Source organism: Narcine bancroftii, chromosome 5, assembly GCF_036971445.1.
Source record: "Narcine bancroftii isolate sNarBan1 chromosome 5, sNarBan1.hap1, whole genome shotgun sequence".
NCBI classification, from domain to species: domain Eukaryota; kingdom Metazoa; phylum Chordata; class Chondrichthyes; order Torpediniformes; family Narcinidae; genus Narcine; species Narcine bancroftii.
In genome coordinates, this window is record NC_091473.1 from 183,752,607 (window position 1) to 183,770,867 (window position 18,261).

The 18,261-nt window shown below is 49.4% G+C and overlaps 1 protein-coding gene across 17 annotated transcripts; it reads right to left on the bottom strand.

Annotated features, from left to right (window-relative positions):
- Window positions 1-3,185: 3,185 nt before the first annotated feature.
- On the bottom strand, window positions 3,186-17,387 carry LOC138764323 (uncharacterized). Of its 17 annotated transcripts, none has more exons than XR_011358106.1 (8): window positions 17,294-17,387; window positions 15,538-16,333; window positions 13,727-13,797; window positions 10,596-10,706; window positions 7,931-8,053; window positions 5,155-5,280; window positions 4,284-4,516; window positions 3,250-3,806 (listed from the first exon to the last, which is right to left on the bottom strand). XR_011358106.1 is itself a non-coding variant. In XM_069940070.1 (7 exons), exons 1-6 carry the CDS (start codon window positions 15,687-15,689, stop codon window positions 4,338-4,340), a joined length of 762 nt encoding a protein of 253 aa, XP_069796171.1. In that variant the 5' UTR covers window positions 15,690-17,270; the 3' UTR covers window positions 3,250-3,806; window positions 4,307-4,337. The 17 variants fall into 17 exon arrangements, 1 of the variants encoding a protein (XP_069796171.1); XR_011358105.1 differs by lacking the exon at window positions 17,294-17,387 and adding an exon at window positions 17,002-17,270; XR_011358107.1 differs by lacking the exon at window positions 17,294-17,387 and adding an exon at window positions 17,010-17,032.
- Between the last annotated feature and the right edge of the window lie 874 nt (window positions 17,388-18,261).

The following is an 18,261-nucleotide window of genomic DNA, read 5'->3' on the forward strand; positions in this document are numbered from 1 at the left end:
GTGTTTGCTGATGCTGCCCTGGGAAATAGGGTCTTGACCGTCCACCCCTTTTATGCCTCTCAGAAGCTTTAGAGCTTCTATTAAATCTCTTTTCATGGTCACTCCGAACAGAAAAGTCCTAGTTCTGCTAACCTTGCTAAAGGTTATTTTATGATGAAATGCAACTGTGAGTCACAGTAAAGAGAAGAGGTGGAAAATCTCGCGATGCAATGCGAGAGTAACAGCCCAAGACTCCACGTGGACAAGCTGTAGGAGATGATTGTGGAGGGCCAGGAATGACCATCCTCTACCTCATATCAACAGCTCTATGGTGGAGGGAGGGGAGTTCCTCAGAGTCCACTTAACTAGTGACCTGACCCTGGTCGCACAACACCTCCTCAATCGTCAGGAAAGCGCAACAGCGACTGCACTTGTTCAGTAGACTGAGGTGGGCATGGCTACCGGCAAGCATCACGTCATCTCTCTGTCAGGAACGTCCCAGCTGGCTGAATCACAGTGTGGAACATTTGCTGTGGAGCATTGGATCGGAGGTCAATACGCAGGACCATAGGAGTGGCAGAGAGTCACTGGGGATCCCCCCCCCCCCCCAACCATCGATATTATCGTTGTTTGAAGAGGGCGTGCAAGATGGTTGAGAATTTTCCCAAATGGAGGACGTGCAAGGTCGGCATCAGAAACTCTCTCGGGTAGGGGGGAGGGGGAAGGGGAGGGGAGGAGGGGACTTTTCTTCTATGAACTTTGGCGCAGCACCGTCACACTCCCCCCCTCAGCTGGCACTCTGGCATGGTCGCGGCACAGCCTGTGGACCCCCAATGAACAGGTGAGGCCCCTGCTAATTTGTCCACTCTGCTACCATCTGGAGGAAGGTCCAAGAGTCTGAAGGCATGGACTCAGCGGCACAAGGACAGCTTCTCCTCAGAATTCACAATGGACCACAGACCCTGCCTCACTTTGACTTTTTCTTGCGCTGTGATTTATATAAACTTGGCCAGTGGCGCCCTCCTGTGTATAATAGATTAAATATTGCACAAAATAGCCAAGAAAGAGAAGCATAAGAGTCCCTGGATTTGCCTCGAGAGTTCCAGCCACCACACAGCCTTCAATCCACACCATCGGCAACCCAAGCTCCAAATCCAACCCTCTGACATGATCAGGAAGCCTTCTGCACTCTTTGTGTATCCCGGTTCCGATACAGCTGGTACTAGCATCCCTTTCAGCCAGTCTTGAACCAGTCTCCTGCAGTCTGCAGCCTGGTGCGAGTCCCTTGACCGCAGTCCCCAGCAGCCCACAAGGATTCCTCTCCAGTCGCCAACAGTCCTGCCACCTGTGTGTTTTACAGCTGCAGATCCCCTCGCTGGTACTAACAGCAAACTCTCATTCCAAAATCGAGGAGCTGATTGTAGACCAGGAAGGGCAAACCAGAGATGAACGATCATTGGAGAATTAGAGGTGGAGACCCTGAGCAAATTTAAATTCTTGGGAGTCACTATCTCAGAGGACCTTTCCTTGATGCAACATATTAAATGTCATCGTGAAGAAAGTACGTCAGTGCCTTTACTTCTTCAAGAGTTTGCCAAGTTTCAGTATGACATCAGAAACCTTGGCAAACTTCTGCAGTGGAAAGAGTGCTGACTGGCTGTATCACGGCCTAGTATGGGGACATCAATGGCTCTGAGTGGAAAGCCTTGCAAACGTAGAGGACACAGACCAGTACATCACAGGCACTTTCCCCACTAACGAGGAAATCTACATGGGAACGCTGCCATCGGAGGGCAGGGATCCACATGTGGTCTGTCCTCGCCTCTGCCATGAGGAAAGAGGTAAAGGTGCCACAACTCACACCACTATGTTCAGGAACAGCTGCCACCCCTCCACCTTTCCGTCAGACTCAACAACAAACTCATTTAAGGATTCTTACACTGAGCATTATTTATTACTGATTTTCTTTTCTTTGCACAGCTTGTTAATATTTCCTTTGTTTACATTTCTACCTTTTGTATACATATTGTATCTTTTCTTGAGTACATTTTCTACACTACCCACAAGAAGAAATTCTGCCTGGCCTGCAGGCAAATGAGACTCGAGGGTGTATGTATGGACGCTGCCGATAAACAGAATGAACCAGATGGCCTTTAGCAACCGTGCAGTAATTCCAGATGTTTGTCTGCCAGTGGATCAGCATTTGTGGAGGCAGAGGGATGACCAGTGATTCAGGTCAAGGTTCTGCATCAAGGCAGAGTGTTGAAGGAGGATTTCCTGTATAAGCAAGCGGGCACCTGCTGGGGCAGGGGGGGGGAGGGGGGAGAAAAGAAAGGACAGGGGGAGTAGCACAGATTAATAGGTAGATGATAAATGGACATGGACAGGAGGGGAGAGTAGTGATCTGAAAGGGTATGGCTCTGTGAATGCAGAGCTGGAGAAAAGGAGAGAGGGATGGAGAGAGAGGTAGGGAAAAAGAGAGGGGGAGAGAGGGAGCTGGAGGAAAGGAGACGGAGGGCTAGGGGGAGAGACAGGGGTAGGGGCTAACAGAAACCAGAGGTCAATGTTAATATCATCCAGTTGGAGGGCTTTCTGACAGAATGTGAGGTGTTGTTCCTCCAATTTGCAGTGACCTCAATTGGGCAATGTATGAGACCATGGACAGACTCATCGGCATGGGAATAAGGCTGGGAATTAAAATGGATTGGCCAGTGGGAGATCCCCACTATTGTGGCAGACAGAGCCAAAGGACTCAATGAAGTGATCTCCCTCTCTGATGTGGAGGAGACCAAATTCAGTAATACGAACCCTGCAGATTGACAAGTGAAGTGTTGCTTCAACTGGAAGGACTGTCTGGGCCCCCCTGAATGGCAAGTGAGGAAGAAGGTGTGGGCGCAAGCGGAGTGTCTCCTAGGGTTACAGGGGTAGGTGCTGAAGGGGAAGATTGGTGAGGAGGGGAGGAGTGGACAAGGGAGTCATTTAGTGAATGCAGAGTTGGAGGAAAGAAGACCAAGGGAAAGAGAGAGGGAGCTGGAGGGAGGGAGACATTAGGGGAGAGAGAGGGGGGATTGGGGACTTACGGAAGATGAAGAAGTCGATCTTAATGCCATCCAATTGGAGGAAGCCCAGACAGAATGAGGTGTTGTTTCACCAATTTGCAGGTGGTGTCAGTTTGGCAGTACACGAGACCATGGACAGACATGTCATCAAGGGAATGGGGCAATTTTTATGTTTCAGTCAGTTTACAAATACTCCACTGCAGAAGAGAAATTCATAAATGACTCATTTACTTTGAAGTAACATTAAAATAGAATGTGAACACAAAACCATGGAAGAACTATCAAATCCAATCTCCGAAGGTTTGAACAATGAATCTCCAAACAATGCAACATGTATGTCCTTATCCCCAGTGGGTACTTATGAGCTGCCAACCATTCCATTTAGGTGGTCTGTTCCCAACGTAAGATAGCGATGACGGTGTGGTTGCTCCGGAATGTTCTCCACTCTGCTAGTCTCCGGTTACTGGGCGCTGTGGGAATGATTCAGGCAATGCTCCCTTCTGATTTCCCATCGGAATGAGACAGCAGCAGGAAATTCTCCACTGTTGCATCACATCACAGAATGACGTGAAGCTTGTGCACCAGTGGAGGAGTTCCATGCTAAAGGTCCGGTCGCTGCAACGATAGAAACAAGGCTCCCACAAACAACCGCGTCACAATCAGACCGCATTGGTGGTGTTCCTGGGTTCGCAAGGAATATTGGATCCAGAACATGCCACTCCCAACATTTCTCCTCCCACTGCTGGCCATAGGATCAGTCAGTTCCACCTGCGGAAGGAGTCGAAGTGTCAGATTCATCCTTATCTGAAGGACAGTGTGTCTCTCCCTCCCTCTCCTACTCATCACCTCACCCCCCGCACTCCACAGAGATCTTTCCACCACCCCTTTATCCTCAACCCCCAGAGGTCCCTCCCCACCATCTCCCCCCATCCCACAGCGCTCTCTCCTCACCACCCTTCCCTCCTCACCACCATACAGCTGCCTCACCACCCTCCCCACCACCTTCTCCAACTTCAGTTTCCTTCCCACCGCCCCTCTCTCCTTATCCCCGAGGTCTCTCCTCACCACCCCTTCCACAAAGCTTCCTCAACACCCTCATCCACAGAGCTCCTTCCTCCCCCCCCCACCCCACAGCCCTCCCTTCTCTCCCCTACCCAGAAAGCTCCCTCCTCTCTGCCCCCTCCCTTCCTCACCACCCACTCCCTCCCTCCTTACACCCCCTCCCTCAGTGGTCCCTCTGCTCACATCTCCGCCATGGTGGAGCCCACCCGTCTGAGCCAGGGCCCAAGCTCGTCTAAGTCACCGCATGCACAGCCAGGCTAGCAGAGCAGCACCCAGCAGAGGGAAGATGCAGCTGAACATGATGCTGCTGTTGCACAGGTGTTCGTGGCAGCACTTGATGTTGTGGATGTTGTGGATGGGCTCGCTGCAAATCAACGAATTCACACAGCCCCGGAATGGGAAATGCTTCTTCCGGCCTGAGGCACAGCAATGGTTAGTCCTCCCCCTCTCTCCCCCTGCTCTCCCTCCTTCACCTCCCCGTTTCCCTCCACCTTCTCTCCTTTTTTCCTTACCCCTTCACCTCCCCTAATTTTCCTCACCCCCATCTCTGTTTCCCCTACAGCTCCCCTTCCCCCTCTTTCAAGGAAATGTGCAGGCAGGTTTTTCCACATAGAGTGGTGGATGCCTGAAATGGGCGGCCAGAGGGTGAGGGAAGCAGATGCACTGGTGGTGTTTCAGGTTTGAAACAGACCATTAAATCCGCAGGAGGGCAGAGGAATTATGGATTGTGGATATAGTTTAATTTGGGCATCCTACTCAGGATCATGGGCTGTAAGGCCCGTTCCTGTGCTGGACTGTTCCACCATCATTTGGCCTTCTCACCCCTGGATCTTCACCAGTCATGGAGACCAAAGCTGATCCAAAACATCAGGTACCATTTCCCTACAACCAAAATACTTTCCCTCTATAAATGAAGTCAATAACTGTCTCTCCAGAGGCCCCGAGATGGGAGTTGTCCCCTTCCGGTCCCTTACACCCCACCCCGTCTCTGTAACCCCCTCCTGTCCCCTACACCCCTCCCTGACTCTTTAGCCCCCTCCAGTGAGTTACTTACTCATGTAAATTCCTTTGAAGATCCCCTTTGCACATGCTTTCTGGTTAGCCACGCAGGCAATGGGCTTTAACTTCCCTGCACATTCGTGACCTGTACATCCATAGCACTTCTTGCCATTCTCAGACTCTGTTTAATAAATAGAAGCCTGTTACTCTCATGCATCCTGAAGAGGTGGTGGTGGTGGGTGGGGTGGTGGGGGGTGGTTTTAATGGCTGTTCTGAATTAAATTCTTGATCTCAAAATCCTGAGCCCGTCATGACAAAAGAAGTGAATTTCTTGATTTGGATACAGGAGTTCAGGGACTGAGCCCCACAAAGCAAAGGTCCCTCAAAGAGCATGAGAATTGTGTGGACCATGAGCTGTGGCGTTGCTTGTTAAAGGAGACCTGTTGGCCAAGAGGCGTCCTCCTCTGGGCTGACAGACATGCGTGTCCACATTGATGTAGCAGACAGGAACTCCATTTCATATCTCGTTAAGCTAAGGCTGTATTCCTTCCAGAATCAGAATCATGTTGTCATGAACATGTCATTACATTTGTTTTGCAGCATTATTATTGTGCATTACAGGTGTAAAACTGCTCTAAATTAGAGTTCCGAAAATACCTGTATTTTCCCTGATTTTAACCCAGTCTGTGCCAGGAGTAATTCACAAGTGGCTTCATTGACCCCTATGTTTTGGTCCTGTCCGGTTTTGGAAAGATATCTTTGTCTTCTTTCAGTAATTAATTTGCAGCCAAATCCTTTAACTGCTCTTTCTGGAGTTTTAGGAGCGGATGGAGGTCATTGTCCGGCTTTTGCTCATCAGACGATCACTTTTAACCACCCTGATGGCCAGGAGAACAACTCTTCTAAGACAGAAGGACCCCACTCCGCCTGCGATAGCCCAGTGATCTTTCTCAAACCGTCGGAACTTAGAGAGAATCAGGAGTGGCACATTTGATGCCTCCATTCAATTTGAAGAATCTTGATACCCAGGCATACAACATTTTTGCATGATATAATTTTTAACATTTTTCTTTTTGGAGTTCTTGTCCCTTCCTGATATCATCAAATTTATCTTGTGGGTAAGATGTTTGATGAATGTTCTTTCAAGGCTTTCCTGTGGATTTCTTTGCATTGTTTTTGTTTTTCATACCTATTGCACTATAGATTAGTACAGGTCGTTTTAGTATAATGTGAATTCTTTTTCTTTTGCCTTTTTGTGTATAGGGAGATGAAAACACTATTTTTTTCATTGGTGTTGTTGTATATTATAATCTTGTCCATCATGTATCCTTATTCTCTCTGTACATTGTCTCCTGTATGATTCATATTATATTAAAATTCAATAAAAGAATTGACCAAGAAAGACAGCCATGCAGGCCCATCTCTTTGGCTTCATGAAGAGCCTGAGGAAATTGGGCCTTCAGTCCTTCTATTGAAACCATCCTGTCACAGTGCTCTGCCCAAAACCGCTGAATAGCAGACTTAAGTTTTTAAAATTAGACATACAGCACGGTAACAGCCCCGTGCCCCCCCCCCCCCGCCCCCATACCCCAATTAACCTACAAACCTCATACGTTTTGAAGGATAGGAGGAAACCAGAGCATCTGGGGGCAATGCATTGTGTTCTTAGCCACACAGCCCCCCCCCCCCCCACCACTCACTTTTCACTTATGACTGTGTGGCTCAGTGCAACAATAAAAGCATCTGCAAATTCGCTGAAGATACTACGAAAGTCAGCATATAGGTGGGAGACTGAATGGTATATGAACAATAATGTCGCAGTCAATGTCACCAAAACCAAGGAGCTGATTGTTGACTTCAGGAATGGAAAAGCAGAGATGTACTGATATCTTGAAGAAAGCACGTCAGTGCCTCTACTTCCTCGGGAGTTTGTGGAGGTTTGGTATGACAAATTTATACAGATGTGCAGTGAAAAGTGAGCTGCATCTGGTATGCAGTCACCAATACCCCTAAGCATAAAACGCTGCAAAAGATAGTGGACACAGCCGAGGACATCACAGGCAAAACCCTCCCCGCCATCAAGAACATCTACAGGGAATGATGCCATAAGAGAGCAGCAACAATCATCAAGGATCCACATCATTCCAGCACACGCTCTATTCTTGCTGCTGCCTTCACAAGACTCGCACCACCAGGTTCAGGAACAACTGCTACCCCTCCGCTATCAGACCCCTCAACGACAAACTCAATCGGGACTTGCTTAAAAACTTTTACTTCTGCACTTTATTGATTTTTTTTCTCTCTATATTGCACAGTTTATTTACATTTCTTTCTTTGTTCACATGTGTACATTGAGTACAGTATTTTTTTTGCACTACCAATAACTTGTAATTCTGCCTGACCCGCAGGTAAAAGAATCTCAAGGTTGTATGTGATGTCATGTATGTACTCTGACAATAAATCGGAAATCTGAAGCCCATGCAGACATGGGGAGAATGTACAAACTCCTTACAGAACAGCACCGGATTCAAACCTGGGGTGCTGACGCTAACCACTATGTTAACCATGCCAGCTTCGTGCACTTGTTTCTCTGCTGTGTCTCTCTCTGTGACTGTCATTACGTGGGCCCTTTTTTAAAATTACGCTGTTTGACTTGCTTGATACATCACACGCCTTGCAAAGCATTTACACAGACAACCAAGGTTAATTTAGTAATCTGCTTGGTCTGCCCCTATTTGAAATATTGCCTCTGTTCTACCCATCTCCCCCAGTTCTGATGAATCACACAGTCCAGGATGGGTAACTTGCTGCCTGACTTGCTGAGTGTTTACCTGGCTGAGTATCTTGATTGCACAGGTTGGTCTCACAGCAGATGACAGTCTGTCGTAAATGACCGGTGTTAAAAGAGATTCCACAGCCGATTGGACTGGAACAGCCTCTCTCTGTGAACGTCGCTGTGGAGGAGAGGGGAGCTGCTGTTACCAAACTGGGGTGCGGATGTTGCCAGGATGACCTACTCCGTGCACTGTGTTTATCAGAGCAAGGGGAGAAAGTTGTGGGACTAGGAGCTCAGCCGATCACTGAGAACTTGCACTCTAGAGGCCATTCGGGTCCATGTGTCAGTGTTGGACCAACCGTACAAACCCATCCCACATCATTCTCCTCACATTCCCATCGACCCTCTCTCCTGCCCCGCTCCCCCCCCTCAGCGATACTCCCTCAGTACAGTGCTCCCTCCCCACCGCAACCCCCCATTGTGCAGTGCTCCCTCCTCACGGTCCCTCCCACAGTGCAGAGCTCCCTCCTCAGCACCTTTTCTAGTGCAGAGCTCCCTCCTCACAACCACTGCCACATGGCAGAACTCCTTCCTCACCACGTGTCCCACAGTGCAGAGCTCCCTTCTCCCTGCCCCTCCCACAGTGCAGCGCTCCCTCTTTTCTGCCCCTCCCACTGTGCAGAACTCCCTCCTCACTGCCCCTCCAACAGTGCAGAACTGTCTCCTCACCACCTTTTCTAGTGCAGAGCTCTCTCCTCAAAACCACTGCCACATGGCAGAGCTCCCTCCTCTCTGCCCCTCCCACAATGGAGAACTCCCTCCTCATTTGCCCCTCCCACAGTGGAGAACTCCCTCCTCATTTGCCCTTCCCACTCTGCAGAGTTCCCTCCTCTCCGCCCCTCCCACAGTGCAGCACTCCCTCCTCTCCACCCCTCCTACAGTGGAGAACTCCCTCCTCATTTGCCCCTTCCCACAGTGGAGAACCTCATTTGCCCCTCCCACTGTTCAGAGCTCCCTCCTCTCCGCCCCTCCCACTGTGCAGAACTCCCTCCTCTTCGCCCCTCCCACAGTGGAGAACTCTCTCCTCATTTGCCCCTACCTCCCTCAGAACGGTCTGACAATATTTTCAAAAAACAAATAAACTAGAGCTCTGTATAAACAATAGTCCTCCACAGGAGAGGAAAAGCCTCATGTTGAATTAAGTCGTGCCAATTCAATCTTCCTCCGAGAACATCATCCCCCATTACCCAGTCGAAAACAGGAGTCCTTTATCTGGACAATGAGATAGCAGAACAACGAACAGAAATCCCAGGATGTTAAACATTTAATGAGCAAATGAACTCTCAGCTAATTGCTTGAAATGCATAGTTGGAGTCAGCAGAGCTTTACTCACAAGCAGTAAACATCTTCTGAACAAGAAGCCTGCCCAAATACTCCTACTCCGCTCACATAAAACCTTTCATTCAAATCCCATATCTGCAGTTTGAATCATACATCTTTGTCTGTCTTCCCATTGGTGCTGATTGTGACTTCTGCACTGTCCCCCTTTTTTTAAAATAAGATGGACAGACAGTCAGCTCTCCCCACCCCCTCGACCACCCACCACCTCGACCCGTGAATGGCCAGTTTTGCCAACCCTACAAGGAGATCCACTGAATGCCCGGCCCTCTTCTGGACCAGGCAGCCGCAGATCAGGAGTGGAGGGTTGAAGAACAACCACAATTTGAGGGGCAGCCCCTTCAAAGAGGCGAAGGGGGGCTGCAACCTCAAACATTCTACAAAGATATGGTACTGCACTACCCCTCCCACAGTGGGACCTTCCCTCCTCACTGGCATTCTCCTCCGCATCGCCCCTTCCACAGTTTGGAGCTCCTCCCAGTGACACTCCAACCAGGTGATGCTCCCTCCATCTCCCCTCCTTCCTCACTGTCCTTCCCATAGTACTCCTCCTCACTGCCCCCTCCTTCCTCTCCAATTCCTTTCTCCTCCCTCTGTCCCTCCATGCCACCCCTCCTCACTGCCCCTCCCTCAACACACTGCTTCCTCCTCACTGCCCCTCCCACAGCCCTCCCTCCTCACCAATGCATTTCTCCTCACCATCCCTCTCCCCCCACAGCCCCCTCCCACAACACTCCCCCATCTCACTGCCCCTCCCTCCTCACCATCCCTCCACAGTATGATGCTCCCCACCCACCTGCCCTTCCCTAGTGCGGAGCTCCCTCCTCACTGACCCACCACTCCTCCCATAGCATGATGGTGCTTTCTCCTGTCAACCCCTCCTGTCGCACTCCCTTACCTCCCCTCCCACGGAGATATTTAAACATGAGGAGCGGGTATGGGTTAATTGGGTGTAAATTTGGTGGCATGGGCTTGTGGGCCAAAATGGCCTGTTACCATCTTGTATGTCTAAATTAAATTAAAACATTAAATTATGAGAAATAGAGTGGAGACCATTCAGCCCTCATTCTTGATCTCTCAACATAGCTGATTGCCCTCACCCCCACATCCCTGCACTAATTCCCATGTGCCACAATTGAAAGGAATTGCAGGATTGAAATTATTGAGATTAATAAGATGAGGAAGAGGGTAGGAATGAGGTGGAGGGGGGGGGGGTGGGCACTATGGTGCGGGAATAACATCAGCACCGGGGCTGAACAATCTGCTTCACCGAAGTAACATCGTGGCCACACTTGAGGTAGGGTCAAAGAGGATCTTTTTACCATTTTCCAGAGTCGATAATTCCGACTTGCAGACCTCATCTTCAAGGCACTCTGTGACCTCACACTTTGAGTCCACTGGTGTTGAGCACGAGTTACACTTGAGCGCCAACACTAGACAGGAGGGCATGGGGGGGAAATAAATGATCAGAGCGAGCTACTCTGGACGGCCCAGTGTATCGGAAAATATCGAGGAGTCATCATGTTATCCAGCAGGACTGAAGCCTCTGGACTGGTTCCACTTGCCTGCATTCAGCCCATATCCCTTTTCCATCCACAAACCCATCTGGATGTATCATTCCCCCACCTCTCCCACTTCTTCATTTCTGGGGAGAAAAACACAATGCTGGAGAAAGTCAGCAGGTCAAAGGTAAGATACAGAATCAACGTTTCAGGCCTTCAGCAAAGTGTGGAAAATTGTCAGCAGATCCCCGAACAAAATGGTGGGGGGAGGAGGGGAGGGGCACAGACCCAAAGACAAGGAGGTAATAGGTCGATAGGGGAGGAAGGGCAGAGCAACAAGCAGGGGGAGGAGGGATGGCTCTGTGAATAGAGAAGAGAACAGAGGGAAAGGAGATAAAGGAGAACGGAGAGTAGGTTAGCAGAAACCAGAGAAGTCGATATTAATACCATCCGGCTGAGTGCCTGGATGGAAAAATCGTTTATCCAACTGGAAGAATTTTCCATCTGGGCCCTCTCCAACTGGATGGCATTAACATTGACTTCTCCAGTTCCTTTCCATTCTCCCTCCCTTCCCCATTCCTAGGTCCCCTTTTCCTTAGCTCTCCACCCCTTTCCCCTCCTTCCTGGTGTGCCCTCCCTCCCTTATCTACCTATTACTGTGCTCCTCCCCACAACCATTTTGTTCAAGGACCTGTCTACATTTTGCTCACACCTTGATGAAGGGCTCAAGTCCGAAACGTTGGTGATGCAGCTTTATCTTTGCTATATAAAGTACAGTTTGACCTGCTGAGTTTCTCAAACATTGTGTTTTTATTTCAAGCATGGTTTCCGTAGACGTTCGGGAATTACTTTGACTCTCTGTGGAGAAGTGTGGAGTGCAGTAGAACAGAGGATGGGGCCAGAGCTGTTGTAACAGCAGTGTTGCCACTAATGTAGACCTGGGAGACTGAGGAGCGGGAGTGGAGACATGGCGCTGCCCCACAGGATCCTCCTGCCCTAATTCTGACTTTAAAATACAGGTCAGGCTTTAAACGGCCTGTTAAAGGACATTGTTTATAAATAAAATCCTGCAACATAAGGTTTGTGCCCAAAACGGAGGTGGCTGTGCTCAGCAGCAGTCAGTCTCTGGGACCGGATTGACATGAGACACAAGAAATGGGGAGAACAACCTCCCCACCCCCTTCCTCCCAGTGGAGAAGGAGAACCAGAGGAAACAACCCTACAGGAAGGCAACCAAAACAATGGACCAGTGAGGGGCCCAACGGCTGCCGGACCCAAAGGGGAGGTGACCACAGCAGGAGATCAATGAGGGGCTCAGCACTGAGGGGCCTACGCAGGCTGTTGGCGAAGGGCCTCAGGCACTGAAGGTGTCCTGATCCACGTCAGAGGTTTGGCTCACCGATGGATCGAACGGGACTCTGTGGCTGCATCGGCTTCGGGAGCACTGGAGGCGAATCCATGGACACTCTGTAGCCCCTTTTCCATTGGCATCCCAGTTACTTGGCTGTGCAGTGTCCCAGTTGTGCCATTCCCACTAGGCCACCTCTAACCAGGACACTGACTGCTTTTCCACTGAACACACTCATCCCCGGGGATCGGAGAGTCTACTTCAAATGGAAACGGGTGACTTTCTGCTGTCCTTTTTCCACTGGTTTATTCAGCCCACCTGCATCAACTGACACCAGGGATACGAGTCAGGGAAGAGGCCACCCATCCACGGCGTAATTTGACATCATTTGACATCAGTGTGCTGACTGCTTTCTTTTTCCACTAGAGCCTGTCCCAGTTAAATCTTGGGGCAATGTGCCAAGAGACCAGTGTCTCTGAACGGACTCTCTGTTGCTTCTCTTTCTCCTATTGTTAGGAGTACCAGGCAACGTTCATGGCAACTCTTTGTTTGGCTTACAGTGGATAAAAGTCACAGTATGTCATGTATGTTAATGTATTATTATGTGACAATAAAAGGAACCTTGAACATTGATCCATAATTTCTGAAAAGTGGCGTCATCGGCAGATAGGGTGGTGAGGTGAGCTTTTGCCTTCATAAATCCGAGCTCTGTATAGGAATTGAGATGTTATGGTAAAATTGTACAAGACATTGGTGAGTATAAATTTGGAACAATGTGTGCGGTTTTGGTCACCGAACTACAGAAAAGATATCAATAAGATTGAAAGAGGGCAGAGAGGATTTAGTGGGTTGTTGCCAGGACTTGAGGAACTGAGTTACAGGGAAAGGTTAAATAGGTTAGGACTGGAGTGTAGGAGATTTGACAAGAGGTATACAAATTAAGGCAAGCAAGCTTTTTCCACTGAGACTAGGTGAGATACAAACCAGAGGACATGGGTTAGAGTGAAAGGCGAAAGGTTTAAGGAAAACATTAGAGGAACTTCTTCACACAGAGAGTGGTGGGGGTGTGGAACAATCTGCCAGCTGAAATGGTGAATGTAGAATCCATTTTATCATTTAAGAAAGTTTGGACAGTTACATGGATGGGAGGAGTATGGAGGGATATGGTCCAGGTTCAGGTCAGTGGGATTAGGTAGAATAATAGTTTAACAGAGACTAGAAGGCCCGAAGGGTCTGTTTCTGTGCTGTAATGTTCTAATGACCACAGGTATGGCAGAGGTCCCTTGGCCTCCAGCCCCTTATGATCTGGAAGAATGTGATCTGAGTTCACAGATCAGCCTTCTCTACATTTATCCCGGCTCCTCCTGCGTTCCACTCCCCAACCCTCTCCCACCCACACATAACAAGACTGGACGCAAGCTTGAGGAGCATCTCCCTGACTACTTGGGGCGTCTGGATGGCAGGAGTGAGGAGATTGAATGGGCGGGTGTAGCAGAGGAACCGACCTTACAATGGGGAGCTGCAGGCGGGGAAGAAGAGAGCAATCCCTGCGGAATGCTGAATGGGATAAACTGGGCTGCCGATATGTCGGAGTACATCTTACCTCCAAGAAAGAGACTGACGAGCACCAAGGCCGCCAACAAAACTCTCATTGTATTTCGGCAATGTCCTGTGCTGGCGAAGAGAGAGATGAGTGTTAACATCTTACAAGAGCAGCTCAGATTTCTTCCAACATTCCCAAATAAAACTCATCATCCAGTAAACCAAAGTTTTGTGTCCGCAGGAGGAGAGGGGGCAAGTGGAGTTTCTATGTCTTGGAAGGATGTAGAGCAAATACAGTCAACCCCAGAATGACTAAGTTGGTTGGCATGGAGGAGATGGCCTGTCTCAAGCTGATGATACTAAATTGAGTGGAAAAGCAAATTGTTCAGAGGATAAGGAGAGTCTGCAGAGGGATATATGGGTGGTCAAGGAACTGTGAGATGGAGCACAATGTAAGAAGGAAAGAAATATTGGAAGGAAAAATGTTAGATCAGATTATTATTTAAATGGCAAATGATTGAAGGATGCTGCCATGCAGGTCTTGGGAGTGCTTGTGCATGAATTTCAGGTTTGCAGGCTATTAAGAAGGCAAATGGAATGCCAGCCTTCATTGCTAGAGGGATTGAGTTTAGGAACAAGAACGTTATTCTGCAATTGTACAAGGTACTGATGAGGCTACCTCTGGAGTACTGTGTACAGTTTTGGTCTCCTTTTGTAACCTACAACATTCCACAACACTGTCCACAACTCCTCCAACCCATGTACCATCCACAAACTTATTGACCCATTCTTCCACTTCATCTAGGTCATTTATAAGAATCTTAAAAGTGCTGTTTCCTTTAGATGCAGCATGGCAACAAGCCGTTCTGGCCATGAGCCCGATACATTCAGATGGCCAATTAATCTACTAACCTCATTCATCTGGAAACCCATGCAGACACAGAGAAGGCAAAAAAAAAAGGCAGTGCATCCACTGGTGCGGACCTGGTGTGAGCTGGGAGGAGACACAGTGCTGCTCCATAGAGATCTTCCACCCAGTCTAACCACCGACAGCTGATCACAGGGTTTCAAAGGAGCCAAAAAGTGTTATTTTTTAAATCCTGCATCCGCGGGGTCTGGGGCCAAGGTGGCGGTGCCTATGCTAGCAGCAGCCTTGAGCAGAGGACTTGTTCATGGACCCAAAATGCAGGGAGAACACACCCCATTTAAGGAGAAGCAGAGGAGACAACCTGTGGGACGATGATCACAGCGGCGGACTAGCTCTGCATTTGAAGGGCACACATAGGTGGTGGGCTGTTGGCGACTCGAGGCAAGGAACCCTGCAGGTTGCGGGCAACTTGCGGTCAAAGGATTTGCATTATGCTGGAGACTGGCTGAAGGGGTACCAGGTATCGGAATGCAAGAAGGTGCAGGGGTGGAGAGGCTCACTTTGGGTGCTGAAGGGCCTTCCCGATCGATTCAGAGGTTTGGATCTGGAGCTCAGGTGGCCGATGGATCAAACAGAAGTCTGTGCATGGGTGCTGGGGTGAATTCACGGGCACTCTGTGACTCAGAAGGGACTTTCTTTTGCTTTTTTTCCTGACTTACAGGGGTGCCGGGCAATTTCTGCTGATGGTGAATTTTATATTACCAACAAAAAAAATCTTGAATCTGACAGACAGCGGTGGATTTAAACCCAGGTTGCTGGCACTGTGATAGTGTTACTCTAAACAGGCCACCCATGCCTTTTTACAACACAGAAAATAGAACATCAGGTTAGCCACCAAGTGCAAGATGTACAAGGTATTTGTCTTATCGGCCTTGTATTTGGATGTGAGACGTGGTGCCCTTATCAGTCACCTATGTCAGCTTGACCAACTGCAGCAGCATCACCTATGTTCTCTGATGAAGATCACCTGGCGAGACAAGGTCTCCAATATCGAGGTCCTTTCTCGAGGCAGAATGCCAACCTTGGTGATGTCAGTCCAACCACACTGGGCAAGACATGTTATCAGAATACCTGATGGAGGACTGCCCAAGGGCATCTTGCACAGCCAACTGTCCAGTGGTACCCGACAATGAGGCGGCCAGCGACTACGGTACAAGAAGCCTTAAGAAAACTGACATTACCCCATCAACATGGGAGGATCTGAGGCTCAAGATCACTGGCAGTGGAGGGATGCCATCAGAAAAGGTGTTGACTCTGCTGAGAACATGCTCAAAGACAAGAGGAAAGGCACAGGAAGGGCCACAACAGAGTTTTTGCCCCTACTGCCCCTTCGGGCCTCACCCTGCCAAGTATGTGGCAACCAGCGCTTGCCAAGGATCAGCCTGTATGGCCACTCCAGGACGCACATATGAAATCCCACAAACTGACTGAAAGGAACCATCATCATCCTGCATGTTACACTAATTATGCCATGCCTTTTTACGTCGTGGAAAATACCGCTGCTCTGATTGCCATCGGTCTGCCGGCGTTACATTACCCACCTTATTTATGGCCTCTCAGTATCCCTGCAGTCTTTTATTCCTCAGCTGACACACTGAAAGTTCGTCTCCTCCCAAACCCCACCTCACTCTCTGAGGGCGCAAACCTGCACTTTTCCGTGGCACGCTTCCGTGATCTGGACGCCGTTTGGGTGAGGCAATCCTTGAGGCAATGACTGAGAAGTCAACTTCTGACCTAGCCCTTCAGCAAAACACAAGTTATTATCCTTCAGTTAATGCATGGGAGGGAGGATTTGACCTTGACCCCAGTCATCTGCCTAATGGACAGGTTCACCTTTCTTTATTCTCTGGACAACAAACAAAGGTTTGTCCTTGAACCCAGTTCTCCAGCCAATGTCCAGGTTAAGGTTTTAATCCAGTTCTCTGCCCAACAATTTGACCTTGAACCCAGTTCTCTGGCCAACAATTTCACCTTGAACCAGTTCTCTGGCCAACAATTTGACCTTGAACCAGTTCTCTGGCCAACAATTTCACCTTGAACCCAGTTCTCTGGCCACCAATTTGATCTTGAACCCAGTTATCCAGCCAGTTCAGGTTAACCTTTCAACACATTTTCTGGCCAACGATTTGACCTCAAACCCAGCTCTCCAACAAACAATTTGGCCTTCAACCCAGTTCTCTGGTCAATGCCAGAGAAGCTAATTTTCTGGCCAAGTTACCCAGAGTTGACCTTGAACTCAATCCTCCAATCAATGCCCTGCACCAGCCAATGCCATGGAGAATAACCTAGTCCAGGAGGGGGACAATGCCTAGATTACTCTTCTGCCAATTCCCAGGAGGTGGGCATTCAACCCAGTTTGAATGCCCAGAAGATTGAGCCTTTCAGCCAAATCCTCAGATTAACCTCACCTACTGACCAATGCCCAGGAGCTTCATCTTCAACCCTGTTCCACAGCCAATGACTTCCAAGCCCACCATTTCTTGACCCAAATGTTGGGTATTTGACCTTTGAACTGAGCCACTGATTGGCTAATTCTGCAAAGGTTGGTCTTTTGGCATGGGGGGGTTTGGGATCTTGGGCGTTCAATTCATCCGCCTCCCTCGCAGAGGAAAGTTTGTTAAAGGTGGCGCCTTATGCCCCAGTGGCCCGACGCCTCCCCCCCCCCCCCCCCTCCCGGGGGCTTCCCGCCCGCGCCCTCACGCCTTAAATAGCCGGCGGCTTCCGAGTAGCGGGAGCGGCGCCTCGCCCAATTGCCGCGCGCCTGCCCCACCGCGAGACCGCTCGGCGCCCAATGGCACGCCGCCGGCCTCACAGGAGGCGGAAGGTCCCTTCGAGCCGCCCGGGGTCCTATTTCAAATGCAGGGCCGCGCGTCCGCTGGCGGTTATTATTTTTCCCGCTTTTCCTCGCCATCACCGCTCTTAAAGGGACAAGCACATTAACTGAAACTTTTTTTTGGGGGGAAAGAAAAGGTTAAAGATCCATAATAAGGAAGGATATAATGAGCCAACTTGTCAAAAAAAGATGGCTAACTTAAGGAAGCATTGGAGTCAAGTTCGTGGTAAGATTCCACCCATCCCATAGTCAGAAGCTGCTTAAAAATAGTTCCAAAGTTATAATGGTCCATTTATTCACAATTCTGCCAGCCAATCAAAACAAGTCCAGCAGATATTGGTCATTCAGCCCATAGAGCATGGCCCACCACTGCATCACCAGCTCCAACAGCAGACTCGATGGCCAAAAGGCCTCCTTCAGTCCTTTTAACCTTGTGAGCAGTGCCCTTGAGTTTGCAGTTGGAACGACAGCAGTTGACCTCATGGGCAATGCCGATGCGTCGAACTATAGAGAAAAGGTTGGAGAAGCTTCGCGATAGGTTGCGGGAGGCACAAGTCAAGTCTCGGTGTGGACAAGGCGAAGAAGAAGATCGCGGACTCCAGGAGGGAGTGGAACACGGTTGTCTGTGGGCGCCGCAACTGCAGTAAAAGCGCACCGGAATGCTGGAGGAACTCGGCCAGTCTCGCAGCGTCCAGAGGAGATAAACATATTTCTGACGTTTTGGGCCTGAGCCCTTCTACAAGGAATCGGTAAAAGAAAATCCCAGGAGACCTCAGAATTAAGGCAGTGCCGGTGGCTGGGGGAGGAGGCCGACCAACAAAACGTCATCATTGGA